This window comes from Harpia harpyja, chromosome 13 (genome assembly GCF_026419915.1).
Source record: "Harpia harpyja isolate bHarHar1 chromosome 13, bHarHar1 primary haplotype, whole genome shotgun sequence".
In the NCBI taxonomy this organism is placed as follows: Eukaryota; Metazoa; Chordata; class Aves; order Accipitriformes; family Accipitridae; genus Harpia; species Harpia harpyja.
Genome location: NC_068952.1, coordinates 1566262 through 1579126, shown reverse-complemented (window position 1 = coordinate 1579126; position 12865 = coordinate 1566262). Strand labels below are relative to the sequence as shown.

General features: G+C 44.9%; 1 protein-coding gene across 1 annotated transcript; it reads right to left on the bottom strand.

Annotated features, from left to right (window-relative positions):
• Nucleotides 1-62: 62 nt before the first annotated feature.
• On the bottom strand, nt 63-11504 carry POLR3F (RNA polymerase III subunit F). The gene is made up of 9 exons (XM_052805648.1): nt 11389-11504; nt 9420-9537; nt 7254-7321; nt 6158-6225; nt 5291-5403; nt 3135-3278; nt 2275-2382; nt 1354-1545; nt 63-738 (listed from the first exon to the last, which is right to left on the bottom strand). Exons 1-9 carry the CDS (start codon nt 11442-11444, stop codon nt 661-663), a joined length of 945 nt encoding a protein of 314 aa, XP_052661608.1. The 5' UTR covers nt 11445-11504; the 3' UTR covers nt 63-660.
• Nucleotides 11505-12865: the final 1361 nt, after the last annotated feature.

Genomic DNA, 12865 nt, shown 5'->3' with positions numbered 1-12865 from the left:
GAATAAATACAATGGATGCATCACCAGGGAATGGCAGCAATGGAGGAAATGAAGCACAGATGTACATGAGAAAAATCAGGGTTTTAATGATAAATTAGTAGGCAAGAAAGATAATGAATCAATGAGTTCTGTTTGACATATTTAGGATCTTTCCCACATCAGATTCTTAGTCTTCAATTAGATGGTAACTATCATGGGAGAAAAGTGTCAGCTTTACAGCTTAAGCACCCACCAGTAGCATTAGTCTGAAAGCAAAGTTTGGGATCTCATTCTTGGCAGCACTCATTAGCAAGTTTTTCTGATCAGCTAATGACTTACTTTCTCTCATTCAGAATAAGCATCTGTGGAGTACTCGACACAATCCTTGGAAGCGATGCATCACCACCCAGCTGTTCTATGGCACTTTTCAAGTCACACAACCAATTTTTGGTACAAGAATGGATTTATGTTTCTACTTCAGCCTTAATCTTCAGTGCTGACTCTACTTTCAGTCCACTCACAGGACTGCTAACGCAACTGATATGTTGCTGCTTTATGTTTCATTAAAACCAAAGTCACTCCATGTCCTGAAGTTGCTCACAAATTTAGAAGTTCACTTTTAAAAAAGCAAGCTGCTTTGTCACCTTGGCTGTGAAGCACGAACCCAGTTTACAGTTTTCTTTAAAATTCCAGCCACTCTGTCATATAAATACAGTTTGATGGAGAAATCTCACCACCTTCATGGCAATCATCAAAAACCTGCAAAAGAAAGCCCTATGTCAGTAATTATATACAGCAAGCACGATCTCACTGGAAGTAACATGCTCACATGTCTTCTGCTCTCTGCTCCTTCCCCAGTAGAAAAGCAGTAGTCTAACAGAGGCCGAAATCTAGTAAGTCCAATGCCAGCTCTGAGGAACAGTAATGTGAGCATAACAAAGCAAAACAGACCCCACCATAGTAAATGATGCAAATGGACACATTGGCAAGTTTTACCTACATATCAGTTTACAATCTAAGCAGGAGAGACCAAAGCTAGGCAGAAATAAGTTAGCTTGTTAAAAAACATAAATAGGCAAACTTGAGATCAGAAAATAGAATAATCTGGAACAGGCTAAACTCGACCGCACCCTTTCACATACAGTCCAGTAAAGAAGCAGGATATAAGTGGGAAACATCCTGGTCAAAACTAAAAAACCTGCCTCTTACACCATAGCTAAGGCATCACAGATAACACTCATAAGCATAGTTGGTTTAGAAAGCCACGAGGATCACTCACAGGCATAACCTTGCAATGTGCTGGCTGGCCATTTGCAGGATTGTATTCAAAATTTGCATGCACCCGCCTATTCATATTCAGAATTAGTTACTTACAGGGCAGAGTCCACAGGGTGTCCTGACTAATCCAGTGGGTTGTATGAGAGGACTAACAGCTCTGTACAACTTCATCTGTCCATCCACACTGCCTACCGTCCCTTCCTTTGCAGCAATAATAGTCATTTCCACTTTTCCATCATATATTAGCGTATTTAAAATGGTTTCAATGTCTTCCATTGACAACTCGACCTAAGAAACAATTTTTTAAATAAATATTAGGAAAGACACATGCTAATAAGTCCTGCAAGGAGGAAATGAGCAAACACCATGAGAAACAAATCCTTAGAGTTCTAACGTAGCCCAGATAAAGGCACTGTTCTCGCTAGGCACTTCATGGGGTTGTACAGATAAAAAAAGCAAAGCAAATACCAATACCTCCTACCTCCCAAGCACTTTTGGGTCACACTAGCCTTGGCTTCCCCAAAAGAACTTCTCTATGCACCTCAAGTGTCTACATCATCCTAGCACGATACATTTCCAGTTTTACAGGAAAACAATCATGAAAGAAGAAAAAGACAAGACTGCTGAAGCTATGCCTGTTGATGATGACCAATAATTGCAGGGTTTTTTTCCTCCTCTAAACCTGCTTGAAGTACATAGGCTAACTTGAGAGAAATTATGAAATATAAACCAGTTGAGATTGTTAAAGGAAAACTCACTCCAGTTTCCATCAACAAGGATGTGAATGCTAATTCTTTTATACGTCTTTGAAAACCCACATGTACAAACTATCCTGAAATCCCATGCAGCACTGAGGACACTCTTCAAAAAGCAATAAAGCAGCAAAGCCCACTTCCAGTACAGTAACTGTAGGGTACTAAAGCACTTAACGGACCCTCGCCAAATTTGCAGGACCCAACTCCTGCAGCTAGTCATGCACTGAGAATTTTGAGAGTAGTAAGATGAATCTATTCTGACCTTACTGATGCCCAGTTCACAGATATATTTCCACACCTCATGGGATGAGGCAAATGAGCTGTTCCTCTGTATCATGGGGTTCTGTTTGCTCTCTCGAGCTGCTTCTGCCTAAGAAAAAGCAAAGATGAGTTACAGTCAGTACTCACTGCCATGAGTCTCCTTCGTGGTTCAGTTTCAGGCAGACTGAAGTATAAAAGCTGATTTCCAAACCATTTCTGGAACATGTTTTTTATTTAGCATTTAAAGCTATGTCCTTAAGACTGATGCATGTGAGACAATGCAGTGCACAACCGAACATAGTTTTACACTAAATATGACAGATTAATATGAAGGAATATTAGCATCTGATGTTTTTTGACACAAAAGAAGTTTCTGCTGTATCTAGAGCCAGTTAAAATACATTGTAACGGAATAGAGAAATGCTGCAATCTGCATAGGACTTATTTAATGGAGAGCAGGCTTCTCCTGCAGTTATACTAGAGAAAATTGTCTTTTAGGCAGAGCTGACTGACTATTGCCTTCCACCCTCACAGAAATTAGGAGATCTGCAGGGAAAACAGTGACTTTTGCTAGGTTTTTTGGTCCTGTGTTCTTTGCTGCCTAGCTTGTCATTAGACCTTGGAGACTGAAGGCTTCACTCCCTGTACAGGGTGTTGAAAATATGCATTATTAAAATGCAACACCATCACACTTGCTGTGACAAATACCATCCAGTACAAATTTGCCAATCCAATTATAACAATTGCCAACACTTACAGAAAACACTATGGAAAACTTAAGCCTTGCCTGTCACTGGTTTTATAAAGAAAATAATTACTTGCACAAAACAAATGGAAGGTGACTTTAGTAGTGGCACTCACCTTACTCTGCAGAAATTTAAAACACTGTTGATTTAACACCTCCACAAATTCAGACTCAAAGTCTTGGTCACTGTACCAAGCCCCACCAGTCACTGACCGGTCAGGCTGCAGGTTATATAGCATATACACCTTCTTCTTGGATGCCTGTTAGAGAAAAGTGCACAGCTCTTAACAGCTGAAAGTCTTCCTTAAGAAAGGAAGATTTAAGAAGATATCTGCAAAAGAGATAGTTCATTACCCCTAAAAGCTAGGGCACAGTAATCCAGCTGACTCGAGCTATCCTTAACATGTTTGACCCTCAGGTAACATGGAGATAAAGAGAAGATCAATACATTTGGATTCCTAATCATTTTATAACATAGTGTTAGAAGAGAGAATCCTACTAACAACATGCACACAATACAAACCTCACTGAAGATCTGAGTTTAATTTTAGCCTAGTGACTCTAATCCCCCTCCACAGTCGGAGGAGGGCAGGAAAGTATCTTTAGAAGACAGCAAAGACAAACTTAACGGAGAAGCTTTCAACTGTTTCTGCAGCATTCATCCCGCACACTGATGATAGGAGGATCCTTACATGATTAAACCCTGCAGCTAAAGTTAACCCTTGCGAGCCCACTCCTTGCTGCCACACCTAGATGGGGTGAATGTGAATGCTGCTTCAGTCCTGATATTAGTAGTCAGTCAGTTAAAGGACAATGGTCATCCAAAGGACTACTCAGCAACCACTGAAGCAATTTTAGCAACGTTACGTCCCCTGTATGACTAGATGAAGCCAGCACCTCTCACAAGAACATGAAAAAGCTACTGCTTCTCTATGTCCAACTTCTTTATCTCCATTTTATTTTTATTTAGGAAGTTACCCTCACCTCTCACTCCACCCTGCCCCCCCCAAAAAACGCACACACGCAAGCCAAGGTATTGCCTCCATGGTGCGGATGAGACTGGCACATAGAAAAGGCACACAACATAAAACTTCCAAGAGTTCACAGACAAGTGGTCTTCCTGGTGTTCCAGGCCCTGCCACAAGACAGAATCTCTGCTGGAAACCAGGAGAGTGTCCAAAGAACATGCTAATGCCGATGATTTGTAATTAAGCAGGTGAGGGAGAGCAGGATCCTGCATGAGCATTATAACAGTGTGAGAAAAAGCATGGAAAAGCGTAAGCCCTACTCTGGTACGTGGACTATTTGCACAGAAGATAAATAAGTACTTGAGTAACTGGAACAAAGTAGAGGAACATAGACTAAGACAGAATCAAACGTCTTAGAAATTGTTTAAAGTAAACAGTACAAATCCAGTACGAACCAGATAACTGAAGGGAGTTTCAGGATCTCTGGGGGAGAGGAACCTTGCAAGGTCACCTGCAGCTAGGTAACCATATCACTAGTCCCGTATAAAAGGCTGAGATTGCTTCAGTACCAGAAATACCAAATTGTGGTACAGCAACATTGGGACCAATGGAGAAAAAGTAATTACGAGCACGTTGCTTATTTGAGTGGAGACAGGAGAAAAGGGTAGCAGAAGAGTGTTAAGAAACAAAAAAGGAGAATAAGGTATAAAAATCAGAGAACAAGAGAGGGCAGGATCTGCAGACAGCGGGAGTGTGGATGCGTACAGACAGCAGAGAAGCTGGCCTGTGGACCTAAGCCCATTGGGATGCTGGAGGGAAACACACCAGACTCTTCCCTAGGTTTATGTCCTAAAGACTAGGTATGGAAGCGCAGAGAAAATGGTGACAGAACTGCAGATTAGTAGTACGCAGTGCAAGAGGTTTGTGCAGGATAACAGAACTATAACAACAGCTGTGTGCAATAAAGAATGACAAGAACTAGAACTGCAATTTGATAGTAATGGTGTGTAATTAGTAGCGGTTGGAAGAGAAATAAAACTCTATATTAATAGTGATGTGTTTATTAATTGGATTATTAATCAGTTTGTTAGTAGTATGTTGATTATTTAATAAACATTTTATAGCCTCTCGTTTCTGTAGCACCTCAAACCTGCACACTAAAGGCAGAGAGTCAAACACTGGTGCATAGTCAGTGAGATAGCTAGAGGCAGAACGAGGTTTCTCTGCTCCCAGTCCCCTGTTCAAGCATACACAGCATGCAGCAAACGTTTGAAATTGTTAAAAAAAAGTTATAAAATACTCACTGCCACAGATTTAACTGCTTTAATTAGTTTCTTGCTTTCCAAGTTTTTCAGTATCTTGTTGATCTCCGTTAAAGGCAAATTACTTTTGTATCTAATATCCCTGCTCCAAATACCTGTTTAAAATCAGAGAAGTGAACAGAAATGAAGAGAAGAAACCATTTGTTTCTATACATACTCACAAACCAAAAGTCACATCACAACATTGCTTGACTCACTTGCCAACCATAGGATGTATCCTCGATCCTACCACTCCTGGCAGAAGGGAGGGAAGGGACAGAAGGGGATGGAACAAAGAAAACAACTGACAAAAAACAAGAAATGCATACCACAACCACCACACTGTCCTTCTGCCCTTTATCTCTCCTCCAAGAGCTCTTACAAGTGGACCCCATTTCACTGCCAACATGAGTACATCACAGAAATGTTCTTGTATTTTTAGGTAACTAGTGTTTGCTTCAACAAAAATATGACAGCCAGTTCTACCTGCCATCTCTCAACCATAGTGTGCAATGACTGCTATGAAAGCCTAGTTACTAGTGGCTTCTGCTGGCAGTACACCTATTAAATCTGACATAGGTATCACATTTTCTTTTAATTAGTGTTTTGTGGATTCCTCATCTTGACAGTCCCATAGATAACTCGTAATTCATATTCCAAATATTCTGAAAGAGCCCCCACCCAAAAGTCAACCAGACTTCTCTTTGGTTTTTAAAAAGTGGACACATGGAACATTAGCTAGAGACCTGGTATGGGGACTCTAGATTTTATATTTGTATTGTCTGGACAAGCATTTAAAAGTTTGGACAGGAACAGTTCCATAAGTAAACAGAGTTAGTACCATTCACAACTATAATTTATTTAAACTACCTTTGTTGCCTGCATCTTCTATAATTTGGTAAACCAGCTTCTCTTGATTGTCGGAGCCTTTCATTTTACTGTAAAATAAGAGAGCCATCAAGATTTTTGAAAGGTCCAAAATTTCAAAGAAGTTGGATTTGTCTTAAACTGAAAACAAGCACTATGAAAAAAAACAATGCACAAAGGAAAAAAACCCTACACAATAAGCCAGCCATTGGCAAATATAATACATGACACTAAACCTCTCTGGATCAAGCCAAGCTTGCCAGTGAGAAGCCACACTAAAGAGAAAAGAGCACAGTATGAAAGAAAAGTGACTAAGTGGGAGTCACTCAACTTGTCATAACAATGGGGAATTTGGAGTCACTTATTAACACAACTGTGGAAGGTCAAACACAGCACGGAGAATAATTTAGGGTAATCTGTCTCTAGACAGAACGTCTACAAAGGGATAGTAGCATGCTCCCAACTCTAAAACATGCCTTTTCACTGGTCTGAGAAAGCCTGAACTTCAGCAATCTTTTTCTAAAGCACTTGAAAGAGAAGATGACACGCCTGCACTGAGGATAATTTTGAAGTATATTTCTTTCCAGAAGTATGTCTAAGGCATCTTTTACTCAAGATTTACATAGGCATCACAAGACATGGTTTAAAGGCACATTTTAATAAATCAAAGAGCATGAGTAGCAGTTCAAGTGGCCTCCTGAACAGCTGTAACTACGAGCCCTGATCCTGTAACATGAGCAGTGAGGAAGACCACAGAACCACAGTTTGCAGAGGGTATGGTCGGGCTTCAGCTGGATTTCACCTGAGCATATACATGTTTGCACAGATCACTTTGCTGTCACCTCGACCAGGAAGTCTGCTAGCATGTTAGAACTGTAGTCCCATGGCACCCTCTGTTCAGTAGAAACCACTATACCTAAAACAGTTTTCAGGATCAGCTCAGGAGACTTACGTGTACCCTCCAGAAACGAGCAGTTATGTTCTGTAATATCCACATTACAGAATCCATATTACATTGCTGAGTGTATTCTCAACAATGCTGCACGTGAGTTACAGAATTGTGTTCCAACTGTATTTATCCAACAAATACAAGGCTTACCTTGCATTTTGAGACTCTTTGATTCTATATAGGAGACCTGCATTGCTCCTGAGAAGGTCCAGTTGCCCCTAGGAGAGATGGGCACAATGCATTTACTTTCCTTCAAATAGCTTGTTTCAGAACATGGCAAGAATCTTGTAATATTCTAAATTAAAAACTTTATTTCATGTCAACTGAATAAAGAAAAGGGAAAACTAACATTTCTAACCACTGGAAACAATAATACCCCTGAGGATATTTTTTCCCTACAAGTACAGTAATACTCTTGAGGATATTTGTTTTCCCCTACAAGTATCCATTTATCATCAGCTATCAGAAATAACAAATACAGTTCCCGTCCCTTCCCACAACATCTATGCACTTCCTGTTATTTCTCCTAACTTTCACTATTGCACGAGGGACATCAAGTTCTTGTATACTTTGCTCTCCCTTTCCACCAAAACACTCATTTGCATGGCTACCCAGAAGTCACGCTGGAGCTCTACTGCACAAGTTTTGAACAATTCTGAGTTCCAGTAGCAAAGTTCTATTTTATACTAAGTAGAGACCACTGGAAAACCACCAGCCAGGATTGATAGTGCCTCTCAGAGACAAATTACCAGCATCTCTCACACACAAAACGTCTGTTCTCCCCTTGACACTTCTGCCTAGGCCAGGAAAATTCTTATTTCCTTTTTTGAAGAGGCAAGCAATTAGACAAGCCCAAGAGCATAACTGTGTATAACAGCATTAACATTCACTCTTTCGTTGCCAGCTAATCCCTTCCCCACAGTTACAGCCTTGCTTCTTATAGATTTACATTATGTCATTGACTGAAGATCACACCTCAAGGTGATCCCCTTCAATGCTTTTCTACAGATGAAGTACTTGCAGCCTATCTCAAGTGAAGTACCTGATGCTTAATAAGGCTGAGCGCTCACTGCAGTTTTTCCCCATGTTTGAGGTACTTATTAAATCTCCCCAAACACCCCACACACCCCAAGGCATCTACCTGAAACACATTCTAGAGACTTCACTATCTTTGAAGCCTCATTGTGAAATTTGGCCAACCCATTCAAAAGTTCCTGAACACACAAGCTCACATCCAATGTATTGATAAATCACATCTATAACAGAAAGACCAAAAAGAGAGAGATTAGATTACTTCCAGTGCCACCTAGTATGGTCCAAGTTAAGAAGTTTCAGTTATTAAAAAAAACCCAAACACCGCACCTCAGTTTGGATACTTTCCAACACCCCTCTTTCTGAGAAAGCCCCTCTTTTTCAACAGTGCTCTCTCCGCTACACCACCCAGTCTGTTTTATTGCCTGACTTCACATGCCCATGAAGCGGCTAGCTAAGGAACCAAAAGGAATCTTGATCTTTAAAGACCTTGAACATTTAGCTGACACTCAAATTTATGCCACACTGAGCCAACAAGACTAAACGACTAGTGTCTGTTCCTGAACACGTGGCAGAAGTAGTTGACAGTGATTCTCGCTCCTGGCTTAGGCTGACTCCTGATACAGCAAAGGAAAAGGCCCAGTGAAGCGTGGGAAATTTAGAGAAGATGCAAAAAATCCCTGGAGATGTTTCATCTGCTTATTATCAGAGTAATCCACAACCTTGGGATTTTGTGAGGGGTTTGGAGAAGACCTTCACATATAAGGGCATGGGATAACATCCATTCTTTTATCTCTAGCTAATTCATTCCCCATCATTAATGGGCCTTGTGGTTATCACCTGTGGCTGTCTTACCACCTGCTGAACCACTGCAACTACACTTGCACCTGACGGTTACATTAGACCACTGTATCGTATTCTGCTTTACAAAGTAATGCACAGGGAAAAGAAGACGAAAGAACTTTAGACACATCAAAAAACAAATGTGGTACTTCTCAGCGGTAGCTTCCTCACCTAGAAACCCACAGAGATATACCCATTCATGGTAACTTTGTATTACAGAAAGGAAAGAGTAAGTTGAGTATGTTTTAATAGGCTTTGGCAATCATAAGTGCTTATGGCAACCAAAAGTAAGTTATGGTAACTGTACATAATGGCAAATGCCACTAAATCCAAAAGGGATTAATTTGCTAGCCCTGCCCAACAGGTTGCTACCATGCAGACAGTGTGTTCAAAGTGCTCCGGGTTGGCCGAAGTGACACAAGGAAGGCGAGATCACCCTACCATTGAGAGCAGCCTGTTGATTGCCATGGCTCGCTGCTGGGCTTCCATGTGAGGCATATCATTTTGAATCACCTGGTCTGTGATACCATGAGGGAACTGATGACACAGCTCAATAATCCTGGGGGAGGATGAAAGCAAGTTTAAAATCATGTTCTGTTACATCCAAAACCAAATCCAAACAGTATTAGAGTCGGAATGGAAGAGAGGGAAAAAGAACAATTCAGGGAAACTGTTTCTCAATCATACCTATTGAGGGAACTTAGCATCTAATCCCTATGCTGACAAATAACGCCTCTGCAACTGCTGGACAAACTAAGTTTGCTCTTTGTGACAACACTGAACATGGTGCTCCATTTCACTTCTCTGTTGCTCTCATTATTAAGTATATGGGTTTAGAGCTCCCTGTACAGTTTCATTATACAAAAGGTTCTGATGGGAAGGAATTGCTAGCTAGTCAGAGAACGCAAATACTGATGAAATACCATTTAGAAACCAATAACTTAATGCAGAAAAGTTGCAATTCCCCTTTGTAAAATTTTCCAAGAACAGAAAGACACCAGGGCAGCCGAAGGTAACCTGATCCCATCCCTCGCTGCCACCTAAACACCTCCCAGCCTGTGATGGATGCACTCAACGCCTTAACCAAACTAGCAGTAGTTTGGTACAGGCTCCAAAGGAGGTAAAGGCCTGAGCTGTAGCCAGGCCAAGAACTCCTCCAGGAAACCCCCAAAGGAGCAGAGTGACACAGTGAGCATCGATACATATGAGCTTGGAACACAACCATGTGATTAACATGTGAATAGCGGGTGGCTTTTCCAAGACTCATTTATCAAGGAACAAAGAAAATTGTGGGTACAAGGAGTCTGATGCACACCTTTCCTATCGTATGCAATTTGACTACGAGCCAACCACTTTATTCCATAAATATGACATCCTAAGTGAGCCTTCTCTGAGCTCTCCCTGCTAGGCAGCGTGGCTGCATGGCGGTGATCTCCCCTTGAGCTGGGACACCTCTCAAGGTTGCTCCTCGAGGCAGAGAGACATTTTACTAACGACGGATCTTTGGATGAGTCCCAATTCGAGTTCTCCCTGAACTGCAACTGGACTGCATGCCAGGTGACTCTCCCCTTGAGCAGGGACGCCTCTCAAAGTTTGAGATTCCTTACCTGAGGCTCAAAGATCCTTCTTTACCCAAGGTGGAAAGATGCCTTACTCACAACAGACCCTTGGTAAGTGACTGATAGCATGCTTAATTAATACTAATGAAAGCAATGCTCAATATTAATTATTATAAACTTTGTAAAGATAATTCCATTAGACATAAACCATTGTCCAAGTCTGAGGCTAAGATTGGACCTAGCCGCCCCTAAGCTCCATCAGGAGTTTAGAAAGCAAGGGGGTCCACTCTGAACCTTGAGCCTCAAAAGGGCAGTCTCTCTTACCCTTTTTGCGCCTCCAGTCTCCACGTAAATCATTCTAGCTCGATTCTAACTCGATTTTCCTTTGCATGTTTCTTCCACGTAGTAAGTAATAGAGCGAACCTTGCCATCGAACTTGGTTAAGTCACACTTTTACAAATTCATATTAAACCCACTTTTGTTAATACCTCTGACGGCGATTCTTTAAACGATCTAAATCGCTCCTCCGCGACCCAGCCCCAGCACAAAACACACGGTACCCCCAACAGCAAGCCTCTCCTTCAGGACTTTTTCCCTGACCACCACCCGGGCCTCCACCGACACCCCCCAAGGCGCCGGCACGCTCTGTACCCTACCCACTCCCCTCACATCCCTGCCGCCTCCCCCCCCGCCATGACACCCCCCTCATTTCCCTGCCAGCCCCCACAGACACCCCTCTTCCCCCCGCCGCACGGGCCCTCACCGCCCGGCAGCCTCCCCCCCGCCAACACGCACACAATACCGCCTCTCCTCCCACCGGGGCGACCCCCCGGCACCACCCAGCCCCGCACCTGTTCTCTATATCCATGGGGTCGGGGACCTCCGGCTTCACCTTCACCTCCGCCATGGCGCGGCGGGCCCGCACCGGCAGCCGCGGCAGCAAACCGGCCCCGGCGCGGCAGGATGACGTCAGAGCAGCGCGACGGAGGGGGGGACGGGGTCGGTTGCTAAGCAGCGGGACGCGGACCAATGGGCGGGCAGCGCTGGCGGGGCCGAGGGCGGGAGGGAGGGGCGAGGGCGGGCGCGCGGCGTCTGTGGTAACGGGAGGGAGATCGAGTGGGGTGGGATCGAGTGGGGTGGGCAGGGATCGAGTGGGGGGGGATCGAGCAGGGCAGGCAGGACGCTATAGCAGGGGTCTTGTGGGGAGAACAGGGATCGAGTGGGGCAGGCAGGCTGTGGGATGGGATTGAGTGGGGTGGGCAGGACTCTATAGCAGGGATCAAGTGGGGAGAACAGGGATCGAGTGGGGTGAGCTGGGCTGTGGGGTGGGATCGAGTGGGGCGGGCAGGGCTCTATAGAAGGGGTCTTGTGGGGAGAACAGGGATCGAGTGGGGTGGGCTGGGCTGTGGGATGGGATCGAGCGGGGCGGGCAGGGCTCTATAGCAAGGATCTTGTGGGGAGAACAGGGATCGAGTGGGGCAGGCAGGCTGTGGGATGGGATCGAGCAGGGCAGGCAGGACGCTATAGCAGGGGTCTTGTGGGGAGAACAGGGATCGAGTGGGGAGGGCAGGGCTGTGGGATGGGATCGAGCAGGGCAGGCAGGGCTCTATAGCAAGGATCTTGTGGGGAGGGCAGGGATCGAGTGGGGCGGGCAGGGCTGTGGGATGGGATTGAGCGGGGTGGGCAAGGCTGTGGGATGGGATCGAGTGGGGCGGGCAGGGCTCTATAGCAGGGGTCTTGTGGGGAGGGCAGGGATCGAGTGGGGTGGGCTGGGCTGTGGGATGGGATCGAGCGAGGCGGGCAGGGCTCTATATCAAGGATCTTGTGGGGAGAACAGGGATCGAGTGGGGCGGGCAGGGCTGTGGGATGGGATTGAGCGGGGTGGGCAGGACTCTATAGCAGGGATCGAGTGGGGAGGGCAGGGATCGAGTGGGGTGAGCTGGGCTGTGGGGTGGGATCGAGCAGGGCAGGCAGGACGCTATAGCAGGGGTCTTGTGGGGAGAACAGGGATCGAGTGGGGAGGGCAGGGCTGTGGGATGGGATCGAGCAGGGCAGGCAGGGCTCTATAGCAAGGATCTTGTGGGGAGGGCAGGGATCGAGTGGGGCGGGCAGGCTGTGGGATGGGATTGAGTGGGGTGGGCAGGGCTCTATAGCAAGGATCTTGTGGGGAGGGCAGGGATCGAGTGGGGCGGGCAGGGCTGTGGGATGGGATTGAGCGGGGTGGGCAAGGGGGTCAGTAGCAGGCATCCAGCAGGGTGAAGCAAGGCTGTGGGGTGGAGTGGGATGAAGTGGGGTGGGCAAGGCTGTGACTGGGTTCGAGCAGGGTGG

What these genes read in the sequence shown, in the direction of transcription:
- POLR3F (XM_052805648.1), bottom strand. Translation starts at nt 11,444, where the DNA reads ATGGCGGAGGTGAAGGTGAAGCCGGAGGTCCCCGACCCCATGGATATA. An exon ending in CCCATGGATATAGAGAACAG is followed by an intron (nt 9,538 to 11,388) that starts GTGCGGGGCTGG and finishes ATCCTCCCCCAG; the next exon opens with GATTATTGAGCTGTGTCATC. An exon ending in CACCCTGTGGACTCTGCCCT is followed by an intron (nt 739 to 1,353) that starts GTAAGTAACTAA and finishes TTTCTTTTGCAG; the next exon opens with GTTTTTGATGATTGCCATGA.